This window comes from Pseudorasbora parva, chromosome 2 (assembly GCF_024679245.1).
Source record: "Pseudorasbora parva isolate DD20220531a chromosome 2, ASM2467924v1, whole genome shotgun sequence".
In the NCBI taxonomy this organism is placed as follows: domain Eukaryota; kingdom Metazoa; phylum Chordata; class Actinopteri; order Cypriniformes; family Gobionidae; genus Pseudorasbora; species Pseudorasbora parva.
This window is the reverse complement of record NC_090173.1, coordinates 32,437,245-32,457,366: the sequence shown is the minus strand read 5'-3', so window position 1 is coordinate 32,457,366 and position 20,122 is coordinate 32,437,245. Positions and strand designations below refer to the sequence as shown.

The 20,122-nt window shown below is 39.4% G+C and overlaps 1 protein-coding gene across 1 annotated transcript in view; it reads left to right on the top strand.

The window, feature by feature from the left end:
• cpt1a2b (carnitine palmitoyltransferase 1A2b) overlaps nucleotides 1-20,122 on the top strand; it is a 44,856-nt gene that overhangs the window by 20,547 nt on the left and 4,187 nt on the right. Inside the window, exons 14-16 of the mRNA XM_067416342.1 lie at nucleotides 3,496-3,660; nucleotides 3,925-4,053; nucleotides 9,724-9,879. Coding sequence (XP_067272443.1) covers nucleotides 3,496-3,660; nucleotides 3,925-4,053; nucleotides 9,724-9,879 — 450 coding nt within the window. The remainder of the gene's footprint in view (nucleotides 1-3,495; nucleotides 3,661-3,924; nucleotides 4,054-9,723; nucleotides 9,880-20,122) is intronic.

The following is a 20,122-nucleotide window of genomic DNA, read 5'->3' as shown; positions in this document are numbered from 1 at the left end:
AAAACAAAGGCAAGGTGAATTCATTCATATTTTTAATGAGCGTTTTCATATTTCTAGGGCTGTGCAATAAATGGAAATTATCGAAATGGTGCAAATGTACATATTGCAACTGCTCGCAATATCTGAATGATTTTAATAGGCTACAACATTGTGAAAAGTGTATGTTTAAGTTGACGCATTTAGTAGAGAATAGACTGGGCACATGACTGTTCCTCATGTGACTTGCTTGACGTTTAATAGAGTTATTAAACGCAATAATTTGCAAAAAAACAATAACTCTGACACACACACACACCGAACCGTGAACAATTTCTGACGTACATTTTTGCTAAAACACTGCTGCTCACTTTCAGAAGTTGTAGTGATGCTTTCTTTTCCAAGAAAGAATGTGAAACACACATGGTTTCATTCTCAGTTTTTAAATATTTTTTTAAAATATAATTTAAATAGATTTTACAAACTAATAGCAATATCGTATCGCATATCGAATATCGCATTATTTAACAAGATATTGCATATCAAATTTTTCTTCAATATTGCACAGTCCTACATATTTCATACATAATGGTAATTGTCTGAATGGCCCCTCTCTAAATGGACGAGTCAGATGGCTTCGTTTGAGACTCACTAGTAAAAACTTCACAGCATACTAGTGTCTTTTTTACCCCTTAAAGGAGTGAAGTATCCTCCACACCGTCTGCCTCTGATGGCTTCTGGTGCTATCCTGCTGCAACCTAGTGTCTTACACTCACATCTGAGTGTGTAAACCCACTATCTCACTTCCCAGTTCTCTCAAATCTTCCAACCAGCCAAAAAATATAAATAAAACGAACAAAGTAGAAACAAGGATAATAAAACCATTTTAAAAGAATTAAAAAGTAAAAATGATGATAAAATAAAGTGCATAGATAAAATAAAGTGCAATCCGTCAGACAGTGGCATTAAACAAGTTAAGAATAAAAATGAGAATGCAAAAATAAAATATAAAAATAAAATAAAAGACAGACAGACAGACAGACAGACATGCATCTTAAATACGCAGTTCTCACTTTAGAACAGGTGTGGATCCTTCACTGGTAGCCTGTAAAAAATAAAAATAAAAAAAATAACAACAGAAATACCCAAAACAAAACTGAGCCGTAACAATTATATTTGAATAAAGGGTGAGGATGACAGTTTGTATAGGGCGGACAACACTTTTGGCCATAACTGTATGTCTGGTGTAGGATAATGACATTAACATAACAGAGTCCATTACCTATCCTCACCACATCTAGATAAGATTTTCTGACATTATAATGAGTATCATCTCCAAACAACAGGCAGTATATTTATGTATATTGACTTTTTATAATAATCATAGGGCCACTTTACTGTCTGATTGGACCATAAGTGCTTTATTTTCTGAAGTGAGATGCATTATTTGAGAATGTATCTCACTTCAGAATACCTGCTTGAAGTTGATTCTTGGTTCATTGTAATTGCAAGTCAGTGTGTATATGTATATATATATATATATATATATATATAAATATTTTGTAGGCGTTTACTTTTCTAGAGTTTCACTATTGACTGAGCTGTATGAGTGGCACTTAAGATCAAATTAAACAATCAATTAACAGATGTGTTAGTAAACGTACAGAATTATTGGCACCCTTGTTAAATAAATCAGCATTGTTAACCCTTTTGATATTTTATGTAAAAAAATAATTGAAGTAAAATAATTGATAATGTGGGGAAAATCTTTTTTATATGACTACACGTTGGCCACAATTATTGGTACACTTTCTTCAACCTCCTTTTGCCAAGATAACAGCTCTGATTCTTCTTCTATAATGCCTAATGAGTTTGGAGAAAACTAATATATAACACAAGAGATCCGAGACCATTCCTTCATACAGAATCTCTCATGGGGTGTTTTTTTTTTAATAATCTGGTGGATTTGATGCCGAAAAGCTCTTTTTATAGTTTCCTCTGACCACAGAACCAGGTCCAGGTTTGAAGTTTCAGCCATGTCTGACAATTGAATATTCTGGAATTTGTTTCTGGATGAGCGAGGAGAATTTTTCTAAAAACCCTCCCAAACAACATGTGGTGATGGAGGAGATTAAAAATTAATTAATTTTTTTAAATGAATAACGCTTTCTGTCTCCTAGGCTCAACTAATCTCAGCGATTCTCCATCTGTGATCTTTAGAGAGTCTTTGGCCTCTCAAACTTTTATCTTCTCCATGCATCAGGACAATACAGACACACGTCCTCTTCCAGGCAGATTCATAACATTGTTGATTGGAACTTTTTAATTATTGCCCTGATGATGTAAATGAGAATTTTCGATGCTTTAGCTGTTTTTCCTACAGCCACTTCCTATTTTGTGACGTAATCTCAACTCAGCTCAACTATATTTCATTTCATGAGACCCCACTTTCAATTTTTTTTTAATATATTTTTTTAATGGAAGATCAAAGGAGATAAACAATTTAGATTATTATTTGCGGCTTGCTTTGATCATATTTACAACGGGTGCCAATAATTCTGAGCATGAATATATAATAAATAAATTGACAAACAAACACACACATAGATATATTTATAACACAACCTTTTTTGTGCAGCCTGGCAGTCTTATCGAAGTGTAATCTGAGGATCCCGTATCAGTGGGAAATCTTTCTTCATGTTTTGTATTTTTTAAGGTTCTCTGATGTTGTACTGGCTCATACTAATATTTGTATGCAGGCCATTTGCCTGTTTTTGTAAAATAATTTATATTCCTATTCTTTGTACAGTAATTATAATTACTATACTCTTTGTAGTTATAATTTTGATTGCTGAAGCACTGTTCAGCAAAACTCTGCACTGAACTTTCTGTATACTGTGGTATTGTAGCTCTGAAAAAATGTGTCTGTTTGAGCAGGGATTTCCCCTCAGCCTGTCCTGCGTGTCAGTTATTCACTTTCAGCTTAGCAGTGGGGATTTTTTAAGAACTACGTTATGTACATGTACGACAAAGCAAGGCATTATTTATATTATTCCTTTATTTAAGTTCTGGTACACAGTGACAATATCAGTAACAATTTGATTGAAGGCTGTATGTATAACTTATTATAAAAGTACTCCCCAAAAATAAAGAAATGGTCATAATTTACTCGTCATTCCAAATGTCTATGCTTTTTCAGTGAAAACACAAAAGAGGTCATTCTGAAGAATGTGGGGAACAAAATAACTTTAAACTATTGCCTCAATGTTGGAGATTAGTTGGCAGTGTTCCCCTACAGTGAAGCCCAAAGTCCTCTTTCTGAGTTTCCAAATTTGTCTTACATCATGTTCCTAAATATATTTCTCTTCATTTCCAATGCCCCCATTGCCAACTTTATTTGTTCTTTTAATTTGAGTTGGCATCAGTAATACAACAATCAGCAATGTTCTTCGAGTACCAAAATAAATGAAAACCATACGGGCATACTGATGTCTCCTCTTCTCTCCTGTCTTTCTTTAGGTTCAGACACAAGTTTCTGAGTCTCTTGCTGTTGCACAAGCACTGGCTGATGATGTAGACTGCCATGTGTTTCCCTTCAGAGAATTTGGGAAAGGCCGCATTAAGAAAATGAAAATGAGTCCAGATTCATTTGTCCAGCTGGCCCTGCAGCTGGCTTACTACAGGGTACTTTCTCATTCTGATACAAAGGCAAAAGCTTTAATTTCGATACATATGTTTGGTGTCTTTATATGCATGTTTCAAATATTGAATTCCAACATTCCTAAGAGGTCATTTTTGCCCCTGGGATGGAACTTCCTTTCATTTGTCCCATTCAATGCTTCCTTCCATATTTTTATTCTGCTTGTTCTACAGCTTGAATTAATTAAATACGTTTACACGGGAAGCTGTCTTTCTAGACCACCACTTAATTTGTTCTTTGAACTTTAGGATAGAGAAACTTTCTGTCTGACCTATGAAGCCTCCATGACGCGCCTGTTCCGTGAGGGTCGCACTGAGACCGTACGCTCCTGCTCCAATGAAAGCTGTGCCTTTATCCTTGCGCTGGAAACAGGGGAGGTGATGTCAATGCTTTACATTTTTTGTATAATACTTCCTTCTACTATTCAACATTTTTTTGAAGAAGGAACTGTTGAAAAGTTCCTAAATCAGCAGTTCATAATGCACTTTTCACTTTATCAGTATGCTTCAGATGACTTGAAAAGCTAGCTGGAAATTCTGAGATTCTTACCATTTCCATCTTGGTTTTTGACAGCACTGCACTTGTATATAGAGGACTAAAAATGCCACTTAAAATAACATGAAGGAGTCCATTATCAATTTGTCAAATCAAAAATAAAAATGTAATTATTTAAATATAACAGTAAAATAAATTAATGAATCACTTTTCAAGTGGTCAAATAAAAATATAATGAAAACGTACTAGGTTACTTTCGTAACCTTGGTTCCCTGAGAGGGAGGAAAGAGTATTGTGTATGGGAAAAACTCCTTTTCTCGAGAATGTGAAGCAAAACTTTATTAATAAAGGTATTTCTGTAAAGTGCAGTGCAGCTGCACGGCCATAGCCCGGCGCGAGGAGCGCTCTGATTGGCCGGGCCGCGGCAACTGCAGGAACCTATGGTGAGGTGGCTGAGAGGAGCGAACCAATGGGGGCGCTCCAGAGAGACCGCCGAAAAAGGGGGCTTATATTTGCATACAGGAGGCTATATAAGACCCTGATTCACCATAGGTGTCAGGTTTTAAAATCGACTGAAGCGACACCTGAGAAGCACGAACACGGCACGGAACGGAACGCAATACTCGTTCCCTCTCTCTCAGGGAAACGAGGTTACGAAAGTAACCGAGTACGTTCCCTTTCGAGAGAGGTTCCTCGTATTGCGTATGGGAACACAACGTAAAACGCTGTGTGTGCTGACTGACCCAAAATCCCCAACTGAATGAGGGAAAGTCAAAAAACCTTTAGAGAGACCGACACAGGCGGGCTTCATAAGGAGAGTGAAATAACCGGAAGAGTCGGTTCGTTTGAACACCTGACCGGACATAGTCGGATCTATGGTAGAGTGTAATGGTGCTATGAACGATTGAGTATAAGCGGAACGCAATAAGCAATCGTGTTGCGAGGGCTGCAGAAAGAGCCCCAGATGGAGAAAACCACTGCTTGTAAAGCTGGGACCTCCAAATTGTAGAATCTGATAAAAGTGGGCAGAGAGGCCCAGCCTGCCACCACACAAATATCTTCCATGGAAGTGCCACATGACCAAGCCCAAGACGAGGCCATGCCTCTAGAGGAGACCTATATGCTAGTGGGATTGCATCCACTATCCAGTGTGAGAGTCTGTTTAATGACAGCACAAACTTTAGTGCGGCCACCGAAGCAATGAAGAGCTGATCCGACTGCCTGAAGAGCACAACCTTGAGCACAACCTTGAAGTTGCTGGACACAAACTCAAGACAGGAAAGGCTCACGGAGAGTGTGTGTAAGCCACCCAGTCGCTTAACCGAGGTCAAAGCCAGCAGAAAGCAGTTTTGAGTGATACGTGCTTCAAGCTCGTGGTCTGAAGTGGTTAGGAGGGGGGACCCTTCACGGCTTCTAAAACCCGTTTAAGAAAACATACAATAAGATCACTTTTCCCTAGTGAATGTGCCGTGATCGGAGCGTGGTTAGCTGCTATGGCGGAGACATATACTTTGAGCGTGGAGGGGGAACGACCCGCGTCCATTAGCTCTTGGAGAAAGCGAGCAGTTCCACCAATTCGCATGAGTGTGTGTCGATGTTTCGCGCAGCACACTGATTAGAAAACCACTGACCACTTCAAAGCAGAGCTGCCAGATAGCGGGGGCTCTAGCTTCCGAAATAGTGTTCATAACTTGTCAGAGAGGTTCCCGGATACTTGTTGATGGGCCATACGTGGAGGGCCCACAGCTCGGGACTGGGATGCCAGATCTTCCCTTTCCCCCCTTACATAAGGAGGTATTTCCTCAGCGGAATGGGCCATGGGGCTGTGTCTGACAGCAGAATCAGTTCGGAGAACCATGTGCGGTTCTTCCAAAGTGGGGCTATTAAAAGCACTGTGGATACTGTCTCCCTGATCTTTTTTGATGGTTTGTAGCAGCATTGCGATCGGAGGGAGCATATAGAGGGAGTCTGGGCCAAACATGGGCCAGGGCGTCCCTGCGTTTGCAGAAAAATATTGGGCAGCGTGTGCTGTGCGAGCTGAATCGTTTGTGGGTGAAGAGACCATTCCCCTGGGGGAATGGGTCCTCTGGATAACATGTCCGGACCCTGATTCAGAATACCTGGCACATGAGCCACCCCTAGGGAGCTCAGATTGTGCTCTGCCCATAAAAGGAGATGCTTAGCCATGCAGTGAGGAGAGTCTGATCTCGGCTGCCCTAGCGATTTTATGTACGTTACCAAGACGTGGTGGTTCTTATGCCGTAAGACGCTCGTTGAGTCTTGAGTCTATGACAGTGACTGTACTGATAAGCCTGCCCCTCGAAGGCGAATCTCAAGAATGGCCTTTAGTGGGGGGGCTATCTGAACATGAAAGTATGCGTTTTTCAGATCTATTGTGAAAACCAAATTCCCCGGGCGAATATGCGCGAGGGTTTGTTTCACCGTCAGCATCTTGAAACGAGCGTGTCATAAGTGCTTTGTTCAGATGTCTGGAAAATGGGCCTGAGACCGCCATCCATTTTCGGGACGAGGAATTAGCGACAGTAAAAACTTTCTTACTGAGGGCTCGACCACGGCTTGAATCGCGGGGGTCTGCGAGCAAAACTGTAGCGAGAACCTCGTTTTATATGTTATATACCCAATATTATATACCAGGAATGGCCTGCCAGGCCTGGGCTCGTGAAGCCAGGGGTTGAATTAGATTCAGGTGTGGGCCGCTTAGTAATAGGGGCCTGTTAACCCGGTTGCTTGTGCTGTAACACTGCTTGTAACACTGTGGGGATAGTGTTAGGTTTTGACGGTGCAGGCTTTGCAGTGGGCGCGCGCCTCACATTTATATTGTGTGTGCGAGAGTGGGCTTTGTGAAAAGTGCTTGGGTGCAGGAGTGCAGACTGTAAAGTGGGCACATTTCCTACATAGAAAAGCTCTTTTGTGTGTAGTTGTAAACAATGTGCAGTGGCGCGCAACCTACGTAGAATACCCACGGTGCAAATCAGTGAGCGAGTCCACAGGGGTAAACGCACACAGCATTAGTGTGCAGGCGAGCGTGTTTAACACAGGCTAGTTGACTGCAATATTTCATCTCCAGTCACTTAACTAAGGGAACTGGGAGAATGTAAGGAAGTGCGGGTGGTATGGGATCCATTCCACAATGCCGTTATGCTCTTATGTTCACACTTGTCATGTTTGGTTTGATTAAAACGAACCCTGGTGCGGTTGCTCGGTTAGTGCGGTTCATTTGAACATATGTGAACGCTGCCATCCGAACCCTGGTGCGCACCAAACAAGCGGACCGTGACCGCTAAAAAGATGGATCTCGGTCCGCTTCCAAACGAACTCTGGTGCGGTTCGATTGATATATGAACGCAACGCGGACCAAAGACATGTAAACGGACCAAAAACCGGACGTATAATGTCACAAGATGCGACGCATAATGCAGCTGATTTGACGCCGCGGAAAGATCAGTGTATCCAAAATGAGTAACTTTAACATTAGAGGGCAAACGTGGAGCAACGAGGAAGTGCCTAATAAATATTTGGTCAGACGAGCATGTTTCGAAAATGCTAGAAAAAACACACAAAAAGCATAGCTGGCTCTTCTCATCAAAGTTCCTGTGTTGCCCATTATTAGCAGGTACAGACGACAGAACGCCCGTCTCTTTTCTGCACAACGGAGGAAATCCTGCTGCTGTTTTGAATGTTTTGAACATTTTATGAGCTCTTCATGAGTTCTCTGGTAAAAAATAATGCCATATGTACACGCATAAAATGATCGCTTTTAATCCAGCACACAGCATTATTTTGAATGTTCTGAACATTTCATGAGCTCTTCATGAGTTCTCTGGTAAAAAATAATGCCATATGTACACGCATAAAATGATCGCTTTTAATCCAGCACACAGCATTATTTTGAATGTTCTGAACATTTCATGAGCTCTTCATGAGTTCTCTGGTAAAAAATAATGCCATATGTACACGCATAAAATGCCCGCGCGTGTAATCCGCACACAGCATTGTTTTGAATGTTCGGTAAGCGAGCTCCTACGTCATATAAGCCGACCAATCAGGTTGTTACCGTCTCCCTATGCCTTTGGTTCTGTAACTTTAGGTTCGCTGTTAAAAATGCCGGTGTGAACACTAAGCGGACCAGGACTATTATGTTTTGTTTTTGTTTTTTGGTCCGGACCAAACGAACCAAACTAACTGAACTACAAGTGTGAACGCACCCTTAGTCTAGACTGAAAGCGCGTGTGCAGACAAGCGTGTTTGACCACAGGCTAGTTGACTGCAATAAGGCTAGTTGACTTTACATGGTGTAATCCGGCTGCGGCGGGATTTATTTGTGATCTTGTGGGGCTGAATTAACAGCGCTTATGTAGGGGTGCACACTGTGTAGTGGACACTTTGTCTACAGTGTAAAAAACCTTTCCAGCCGCCTGAATAAAGGGTACTGGAAGTGATAGAGTGAAAAAAGGCTTAGCTTGGCAGCCATATTCCGACGCCCTTATGCTGTGACAGTGAGCGCGTGCTATGACGTAAGTCGCGCTCTAGTCAGCAAACATCAGCTAACAGCAAACATCAGCTAAGTCAGCTATCATGACAAGGCAGCCATTACAACTTCCTTGGCAGTAAGCGCGTTTCACCGCGACGGAATGAAAGAAGAGGGAGAGAGAAGAGCTCTGTCTTTCCGCGGCGCTTATACTGCGCGGCGGAACGAGAGAGTCCTCGCATAGAACAAGCCTGTAAGCTCTAGAAGTGGCGTTGCAGCGGCAACACACACACACGTAACACTCAACATAGACACACAGAATAAAGGATATTTAATGCCGGATGGCGCAGCTGGAACGCAGGTGGCTGAAGGCGGAGACCCGGAAGGAATCCGGCGTCCTCAGGGATGCAGGAATGTTCCGCTGGCTGCTTTTCAACGGCGGTTTGCTTGATTCCGGAGGTCAGCAACGGTGTCGCTGAAGGAGATAAAATCTGACACCTATGGTGAATCAGGGTCTTATATAGCCTCCTGTATGCTAATATAAGCCCCCTTTTTCGGTGGTCTCTCTGGAGCGCCCCCATTGGTTCGCTCCTCTCAGCCACCTCACCATAGGTTCCTGCAGTTGCCGCGGCCCGGCCAATCAGAGCGCTCCTCGCGCCGGGCTATGGCCGTGCAGCTGCACTGCGCTTTACATAGATACCTTTATTAATAAAGTTTTGCGTCACATTCTCAAGAAAATGAGTTTTTCCCATACGCAATACGAGGAACCTCTCTCGAAAGGGAACTGTTTATTTAATTCAGATTTAAAACGTTTATTGGCTGTTACCATATTCAAAGTGCACAATACTTGATTTTTATTAATGGATAAATAAAATTGTGAATCCTTTATACAAATTCAACATAAGAACAACATAAATTTTAAATTACATAAGCAGTCTTTATTATTTGTATTAAATACATTGATAGCTAATTTCTTCACTTTATTTTTAAGTGCCTTTATAATTGACATCCTCCTTGTTTAGTTACGGTGATTTGCATGTCAATTATCTTTTTTCATTTCTAGGAGCGAGAACATTGCCGCAAGCTTTTCCGAAAAGCTGCCGAGAAGCATCAGAATCTCTACCGCTTGGCCATGACTGGATCTGGCATTGACAGGCACCTCTTCTGCCTATATGTAGTCTCAAAATACCTGGGAGTAGAGTCTCCTTTCCTCAAAGAGGTCAGTGTGTCTTTGTATTGGAAGATGTGTGTGTTCATTTTGCAGAGTAAAAATGATAGTTCACCCAAGTGAACTATCTAGTTGGCGTGCGTTTTCCGGGAATTGTCCCAAAGCAAGAGCGTAGTGAGTGTGGGTGAAAGTGGTAGCCGTCTGTGGCTGGTAAGAGTGAGTTCTCAAACTTGTTTTCTTTGTAAGTGTTTTGTTTGTTTGTTTTTTGTTGGATAAACCTTGTGAGGATAGTCTACTTCCAGCTTTTTGCTGGGAAGCATGACGACTCCAAACATAATGGGTTTTGAACATTTAACTCAGCGTCATGAAGTGAAAATAGATTCTAACGCCAACGTGGAAGATGTTTGTTTGGCCGTAGGAGACTTGTGGGTCATAAAGCTATTGTGTCAGCTTCCTCTGAGTACTCCAGCCAATAAAATAGTACTTTCAAATGTTCCTCCTTTTGTAAAAGTATAAGAAAGATTGTTTCCCCTATCAAAAAAATTCTGCTCGGGTGTAAATCGCCTTTGGTAAAACATCTTGTCTTTTAGGAGACAGGTGTTTATGATTTAAAAAAATGGTGAAGATGAACTTGAGCTGGTTTTTAAATTCAAAATAGATGGGTTTGATTGTGCCGTTTTTGCATCATCTGATACGACGATCAAATGCTTTGGTTGTAGAAAGATCGGGCACCTCATTCGTAGCTGTCCTGAGGCCTGTTGCATAAAGCTAGTTGAACAAACTAACAAACCAAAAGTTTCAGAGTAGGTTTAGAGTTGACAAATCCAGATAAATCCAACCTGGTTTAGATCAAGTTCAACCATTTCTCTAAGCTTGGTATAAACTTTCTCTGTCAACTCAGGTTTCATCCAGAATTAGCAATTAACTCTGAAGCGCGTGCACCTGAAAGTGGGACGTGCGGCAAACAGCCAATCACAGTGTCCATTTGATTCACTTCTCTTCTGAAGATTGAGAGATCGTTTTGAAAATGATAATGAAATAAATGTGTTACAAAGCAGGAATAAACTCTGCTGCTGTAGCGACAGTTTGAGAAGGCAGCTTAAAGAATATCTGACTATATCAATTCATGACGTGAATTAAAGAAATATGTCTAATAATTATAGGTTCACAAAGAGCTCAAATGAATGTTGTTTAAAAGAAATTATGAATGCATGTATTATATTTACTATTTGGCTACTTGTCAATCAATATAGTATTTATATGAACATATTTTAATTCAAAGTGAGTATAATTCATATAATATAAATATAATAAATAATTAGCACTAAAAGTTTTTAGAAAATTTAAAGAACTAGCACCACAATTTTATCATTATGAATTAGTTTTTTCATTATGAACTGCTTTAATTTGGAACGAGAGATACAGGGGGTGTGGCTTTGTGTCTTTACTTGTAGTTGATTGGTCCAGTTTGGGTTTGCAATCTCAAACCCAGAATAAAACTTGCTCCAGAGCAAGTTAGCCGTACAGTGTAAGTTACCATGGTGATAAACACAGCTAAAAACCAATCCATCTTCTTGAGCCCAAAAAAACAGAGTTTGCTCAAACTAACCTCGAACTTACCTGGGTAACAACTAAAACCAGCTTTGTGCAACAGGCCACTGATAAAGTTAACAAAAACACAGGGCAGGTTGACGCAGATAAAGCGTGGAGCGCTGTCGTTGAGACTAGCGCATACGCGGCCACTCCACTGGAGGTGGAAACTAGCGCATCTGCTGGTATACCGTTAGACAAGTCGTCGCGGGAGAGAGTAATATGGGGTCGCTCCCGGTGTCTGCTGCTGGTGTTGATGGAGGTGTTGTGGTTGAGTCCAAGTCCGAGTGCGTGGCGGCAGAGATCGCGGTTGGCTTGAATAATGCGGTATCTGTACTTGTAGAACAAGACAGTGAAGTTATAACTGCATACTTCAGATTGAATGACTGTGAACTGGACATGGAAGTTGAATCGGAGTTTAAAACTCCTATTAAAAGGAAAAAAGGTTGAAATGATAAAAACAGTAAACAAGTCAAAAAATGTGGTGGTAATGATCATATTCGGATGATGATGATTCGGACTGTAGTGCTTCTGTTTGTTCAGAGTTCTCTGCTTGTTCTCAAAATGAAAATGAGACCCTTTTGTATAAAGCTGAAGATATTAGTGCTTTTCTTCAGGAAACGAAAGGGCTAAAAGGTGTACAGATTGAGGATTATTTCCCTAACCGTGCTCCGTTTGTGAAGGACACCAGATATTTGATTAAAGAAGGAGCTTTTTCTGATCTTGAAGTGTACTGTTTAAGAAAGTTTGTAAACAAGGTAAAAAAAAAATTTTTTAGAGATAAGGACGCTATGGTCTAATTTTCCGAGTTTGGTGTTCTTGATGTAAGACTGAAAAAACTAGTATATGCCGAAATGTCTGAATGAAGAACAAGGACTCTCTGAGAATATAAAGAAAATTAACATCTGAACTGTCCCTCACACACCAATGGAGACGCAAGTCTCACCTCACTATCAGCTAATCTACATCTTTCCCTTTTGACTCCCTCTCCCCCAATTCCTTCCCTCTCTCATGCTGAGATCACTGAAAATACACACAGAATCTCTATATTACAATGTCAATCCACACGATACAGTATTATATGTGTTTGATATCATTTGAAATGTCTCGGTGCGACTGGTACAAATATCTCAACTCCACAGAAGTTAACCAAAAGATAATCAATGTTTTAAGAGTTTCGAGATATCTTGTCTTAGTTTGGTGGGCGTGGCTTTCAGCCATTTGGCCTTTACATCAATACAAGTCTTGATCAATGCAAATTCCCATTGTGAACTAGTGTTTACACTTCAAAGAGTTTGTGCATTTGTTTCTGGGTATTTAAGGGAATGTTGCAAAGAGCTCAGGGCTTGACACCTTAAACAGGTCAGCCTGTAAGGCTGGACGTCTCAAGATAGCCAGCATTATGTAATTTTCAGAAGTCAGGTGTAACAACAATGACTATGAGTTTAATATCTCTGGGAATAATTAACTCAAAAGGGATTTAATATTCAATATTCATGAATTTATGAATATAATTTGCCAGTTGTTCATTACGTATTAAAATTTTCCGATAGGGAAAAATGTTTAATTAAATACAAGTAACCCTTTACGGACTTGCTTGAAATTATCCTACTAAGTTTGTCCACCAAATTAGTTTATAGACTTTTCAAATCAATTCTTAATAAGGGATTACTGCTTTACGAGCGCATAAGAAACATTAACTTTACTGATCAGGACAAGTTCAATATTTCAAATGGTCATACAGTTTACTTTACTAAAATAGTAGCATGAGCAGTTAGGTAACGTTAGATTGTAAGTTTCATTGACTTTGTGTATGTGGGAGAACAACAGACTCAACTCATTAAATGTCTTTTGGAGGTTTAATAAACACAGACTAAAAATAACACTACGATTCACATAGAAAGTACACACTAAATATGCATCAAGAGAGTAGACATATAGATATTAACGAAAGAATACATAAAATAGAATAATGAATAGACTGAAATTAGAGAGAGATAAAAGAGAGAGAGAGAGAGAGAGAGAGAGAGAGAGAGAGAGAGAGAGAGAGAGAGAGAGAGAGAGAGAGAGAGAGAGAGAGAGAGATGGTACAAAGAATTAGAGGTAAGAAGCAGCTTTCCTTCAGTTCATCAAATACAACCTTCACGGAGTTAACTTGTCCCAACGGGAAAATAACACACCCTCTTTACAGCAGTTTGAATTTGGAAGAATAAGAATACTTGCTTTCTTTTTGGTTTCGTTTTGGCTTCTCGCGTGTGTGCGTGTGTTCCTGCGTGTCCGGTGGTTCTTTCCGAGGTCGGGAGGGAAGCAGCTCTTTCTCTAGCGGCGCTTTGTGTTCTCCTCCTGAAGAAGGCCCGTGGGGCTAGTAAGTTGATGAAACGAGGAACAAAGGGTTGTTGAAGACCGGATTGTAGAAGATTTCGGAAGAGAGGAGATTTTCAGAAGAAGAGGATTTTTAGAAGAGACGCGATTGTGGTCTCCACTGGTCTTTTAAGACAATTAATCCACGCCCCCTTCTGGATAATTCACCCAATCCAGAGGGTGAATTCTGAGCGGGAAAAGTTCTCTTTGTCTTAGTTTATGACCTGTTTTGCATGTTTCTGAGGTGTCGTAAAGGGGTGTTGATTTTGTATGGTTTTACTCCCAAGTCGGCTAAACATATTAATGATACATTTCACAATCCCATTTTGTGCATCGTTGAGTAAGTCAAAGAAATAGGAATATTTAGATATCAAACACCTTATGGCTGGGAGATATTAAAACAGAGATACAATTTTACACAGGAATACAAGCATTTAAAATGAACTTACATTGTTTCTACGCCATGACTGAGTAGGCATGAGTCAAGGAGCATGCATATACACACCAAGCTACCTCGTATACAGTCTAGAATAGTCTTAATTAAAGCTTCATAAGGAATGTGTGTGTGTGTTTGTGAGTCCGTGTGTATTGACAGGAGTCTTGGCGCCTTTCTGTCTGGGGAATGAAAGGGGGGGGGGACAGGGTTCGAGTCGTGTGACCCGATCACCGGCAGTTTTACGACCCAGTCCAAATAAAACAGGCAGAGTTGTCACTTCCCCCAGACTCTGTGGCGTGGCTCTTAATTCACATGCGGCTAAAAGCTATCCCCCCCCTTTTTACAATCAACATTGGGTTCATCTTTGATCCTCATTGTAAGAGACCACAGACGCTACACAGGTATACATTTCATTCTTTACTTCAGAGTATTTGATGTCATATGGATTAGACTACCTTTGAATTGATTATGTAATTGGCATTATACATTTACCTGACTGTTAATAAATTGTTACACTTTGATTGATTCTTTCTGACTTGCTCTGGAATTATTCAGGTTGGGTATAATTTCAACAAAGGGTTAAACGGAATAATTAAATGTGTACTTAAACTATTAAATATGAATGACCAAATAACCAATTGGCATTCTAACCTAAATTCTAAATTATGATTAAATGGAGTCAGATAAAGAGAAATTGGAATAAATCCCTTTTTGCCCCGCTGAAAAGACCGAACGCGCAGCGACCTTCACCCGCCGATCGTTAGCCTCCATTGGGACGATTTGGGCGCTCAGCTCTTTCCCCTCTTAGCTTCTTGTTGAACTTTAATAATACAATGAGTGAGCTAAGAATGGGAACTTTAAATATAAATGGAGCTAGAGATGATGATGTATGAGTTTATCAATCAGAAGTCTGTTGATGTTATGTTTGTACAGGAAACGCATAGCGATTAAAGAAATGAGGTTGACTGAAAAAGAGAGTGGGGAGGTTCACTTTTCCTTAGTCATAAATCATCTATTAGTGGAGGCGTGGCAATTTTGTTTTCTAAAAATGTGACTCCAGTTTTTTTATGATTTTGAGGAAATTGAAAAAGGTAAGCAACAAAAGCATTTATATAGTTCTGTGGGGGGATTTATATAGTTCAGTGGTGGGATTGCGGGAAAATACAAATTAACAGTTTTTGCCAGCAATACACTCTTAATGTTACAAGAGAAATTACCCGATCATTAAATTCTTTGGAGGCTGAGATAGTTGATCTGTATAGTTTGAGTTTGTCTGCATTTACACGCAAAAAAGAACATACTGAAGCTCTGACAGTAAAGAAAACGTTATTGTCAAACTTGTTGGACATTAAGGCACAGGGAGCGTTAGTTCGCTCACATTTACAGAAAGTTACACAAATGGATGCACCTCCCAAATTTTTCTTCAGTATGGAAAAATAAATAAATAGTCAAACCAGAATAATTCATTCTTTGATTTCTGACACAGGACAGGAAGTGACTGAAACTTCAGAGATAAGAGAGGTTGCTGTGCAATTTTATGAAAAATTATATAGAGCTGATTTAGCAAATGAACAAATGACTGTTTGTTTTTTTGAAGGTCTGCCACAACTAGATGAAGAGAGTAACGAAAGTTTGAAATTACCTTTGACGATACAGCAATGATGAGCATGGAGAAGGGGAAATCTCTTGGAATTGATGGTTTACCCATTGAATTCTATAAAACTTTCTGGCCCATCATAGGTGCAGATCTATTAGCAGTGTTTGATGAAAGCCTGAGTAAAGGTTTTCTTCCACTAAGTTGCAGAAGGGCAGTTTTCACTTGTTGTGGAAATTCTCAATACGAATATCTGACTTCACCACGAACAATTCAAAACAACTCCCAGTTGTTGATATAAAGCTAAAGTATCTCAAGGTAATCCCCTTCTCGAATACATCTAACACAATTTCAATACTTCGAGGTAAATCACCTCTCGAAGTAAGGTGACGGCGTCCTGTCGAGAAGCTACTATCACCAGCGTATGCTCAAACATATGTGAGCACACAGGTCTTTAGCATCTATACACTGTCACCGTCCTTCTCAGCCCTACGCTGGTCTCTGCAGGATCCTTAATACTTTCGTATTACAGCCTCACCTGGAGGACGTCTCTGTAGTCTTCCAACACTATCACTGTCTCTGCCATGATCTATTGAGCGCAGAATCTTTAGTACTTCTATTCCTCAGCTACGTAGCAAACTGACACCACTACCAAGTTGCTATTTGCTGAAATGAAGTTTTATTCACGGCCGGGAGATCACTGGTCACAACAACCAAATGAGTCTCTCTGAACAGAAAGAAACATGTACATTTAAACAATACAGCTTGAGTGAAAATCAATGTCACTCAAGTTTCCTTTACTGTGATTGGTTCTGGTGATTGGTTTATAATGTATCTATCATATGACTTCTATTGTGTTAAGCACCTTTTTGGGTGGTCTTTGACCTGAACATCCTTAGTCTGCGTTTTTCTGTAGTTCCATGTTAAATAACCCTTTTACCACTTCTGAGGCCATTATACCAAATATTTCCATCACACACTCTATTGCCCAAAAAAGGTAATCTCCAAAATATAAAAAATTGGAGGCCTGTTTCTCTCTTGTGCTCGGAGTACAAAATCCAGTCTAAAACTTTGGCTACAGATTAAGTAAAATAATTGGGAAGGTGATCAAACATATTGCATACCAAATAGATCATGTTTTGCTAACAACTCTAATCAGAGATCTAATAGAGGTTTCAAAACTTTTTGGAATTAATACTGGCCTTATTTCTTTTGATCAAGAGAAGGTTTTTGATCGTGTTGAACACTTTTATTTGTGGCATACATTACAAGCCTTTGGTTTTAATTCAAATTTTATTGATATGATCAGAACAATGTTCTGTGAAATTGAGAGTGTGATCAAAATCAATGGTGGTCAGTGTACCCCTTTTAAAGTACAGAGAGGGGTCAGACAGGGTTGTGCCATGTCTGGGCTATTATATGTGCTGGCTATAGAACCCCTGCTTTTTATGTTATGAAGCAAGTTAAAGGGTTTGACATTGCCACTGTGTAATACTGCTTTTTATTTGTCTGCATATGCTGCTGATGTTATTGTTTTTATAAATGACAGTGATGATGCTCGAATTTTACAACAAACTGTTAATGATTTTAAAGATATTTCATCAGCAATTGTAAATTGGGGAAAAAGTGATGCTTCATTGCTTGGGAATTGGGAGGGAGGAAATCCCATTTTACCTGGTGGTTTACTATGGCAAAAAGACGGGTTAAAATACCTTGGTGTTTTCTTAGGCAATGACTCTTTCATACAGAAGATCTGGGAAGGGATGGCAGATAAAGTAACAGGATGTTTGATAAAATGGAAATGGCTGCTCCCTCAATTGTCTTTCAAAGGACGCAAACTTGTTATCAACAATCTTGTGGCTTCCACCTTGTTGACCCTCCTGTTGGTTTTTTTATCTTAAATTCAAGCAGAAATGGTGGACTTCTTTTGGGACAATTTACATTGGATCCCTCAAAGTGTCTTGTTCCTTGCTAAATAAGATGGAGGCCAAGGTTTAGTGCATTTGACAAGTAGATGTGCTGCTTATCGTCTTCAGTTTCTGCAGAAGTTTATGATGGGATCTGAAAGACTGGTATAGAGACCAGGGGCTCAATGCATTTTATGCAGAATAAGTGGACTTGGCTTGGACATTGCTTTGTTTTTAATGGATTTCAAAAAACTTGATTTTAGAGGAGTTCCTTTTTATTTTATTTATCAAAGTCTCTTTAAAGTATGGAGTCTGTTTAAACATCAGTGGATAGAACCTTTAACGTCCCTATACTGGGTACTTGAAGAGCCTATTGTGTGTGGAGCACGGCTTGATGTATCTAGTGAAGAAATACCTGGTCTTAAAGATTTGCTGTACAGAAACGGATCTCTACAATTGAAACACATCATAAATAATGCAGGCCCTGATTTTAAAGATGCAGATGCAGTTTCAGCCTTTTTAAAGGTAAAGTCTGCACGCTTTATTAAACACTTTTTAGATAAACTGCAGGGGGCCTTGAATGTACAAGAAAGATCTCTACTTGAGGAGTATAATAAGAAATGCATATTTCCAGACTGTGAAGATTTTTTCCCAGATATAAGTATTGTACCTGATTTTATTTCATCAAATTACACAAACCTCTTGTTAAAGGAATTTGATGAGCAAATAGACTTTTTTGCAGCTAAAGGCAACATATTGTACAGAAGTATTGTGAAAGTGACAAATATTAAGTGGTTGAAGAACAGAAGTGATACTGTATGGAGAGACACGTTAGAAATGACTGAAACAACAAAACCAGTGTGGAGGGTTCTTTATAAACCCACCTTACCTAAAAGAGTTGGTGATCTTCAATGGAGGATACTCCATGGAGCTATAGCAATTCATTCTTTTGTGGCAATGTTGAACCCAAATTTAAGTGAGAATTGTCCTTTTTGCAATGAAAGGGAGACTGTGTTTCATTGTTTTATGTTTTGTAAGAGACTTCCCATTTTGTTGAACCTTTTAGAGCTTCTTTTTGAATCTTTTGAAGTGTTTTACAAAGCAGGATTTTTTTCTTGGTTGTAGGTATAGTATGAAGGAAAAAAGGAAATGTCAATTGCTCAATATAACTAGGAGAAATAAAATTGAACAGAAAGGGGACAAAGAACTTGTACCAGTTTTAAAAAAAATGGTAAAATCCCGACTTGTAATTGACTTTTATAAACTAATAGTGTGTTGAATGTTTTTGAAATTGAATGGTGCTGTGAAAATGTGTTATGTGCATTAGTTGATAATGAAATTGCTATTTCAGTAGTGTTGATGTAATTATTTAATTATAATTTTTTATCTTATTTTAATTGTATTTTCTTTATGTTTATTTGATTTTGTGACTGGAGTTTGAGAATTTTTAAATAAATGGATTGCTAAATTAAAAAAAAAATTCTCTCTCTCTCTAAAAAAAAAAAAAAAAAAAAAAAAAATCACACACACACAGCTGTGCCTTTATCCCGGAAACGGGAGGTGATGTCAATGCTTTACATTTTTGGTATAATACCTTTTACCATTCAAACATTTTTTTGAAGAAGGAACTGTTGAAAACCCTATCAACAGTTAGGAGGAGTCATCAACTATTATAGTCAACCGCCTCCACACATGGTGACACGGGATTTTTACAGAAGTGTCAAGGAAGTAACGCGAGACTGAAATTATTAAAAATATAGACTGCAGAAAGCTTGTCTGTGACAATTTGCTGATTTACAGCAAAAAAGAAGAAAAAGGAAAAAGTTGGAAGAGGAACGTGTTTGGGGAGACTTAGGGATCAAGGATTGTGTTCTGCACAGAGCTGGAGATAAATAAATAAATAAATAAATGTTTTCAATGTGCTGCTGTTGCGGCTGGTCAAGCAAATGTTTGTGCTTTCTGTTTGTGCTTTATATATCTGATAGAATTTTTAATATTTCTATTTTAATACTGATATTCTGCTGCAATAACTCCTCCCCGAACGTTCCACTGCCCTGTATCATGCTCTCATTTGCTGTAGGCTATTTTCAATCAGAACATATTTCACACAGCAGGATTTTTAATCGAGCATGCCAAACATCCGGCCACGGGTGTTGACGACTCATCTGCGATTCTCTCAGATTGCGTCTTTGATAATTCACACATGTGGGATTGTCACTCACATTTTGGGCATTTGTCTGCGATTTCGCAAAACTGGTCACAAAGTAAAAATCTGGGCTAAAATTGGGCAGTGTGAACTCGCCATTAGAAGATGTTAAATAGTACCAAAAAATAAACTAAAACAACTCTTTAACTAAAATAATGCTTGAGCATGCAAAACTACATTAGCAGCTGATTTTTTTTTGT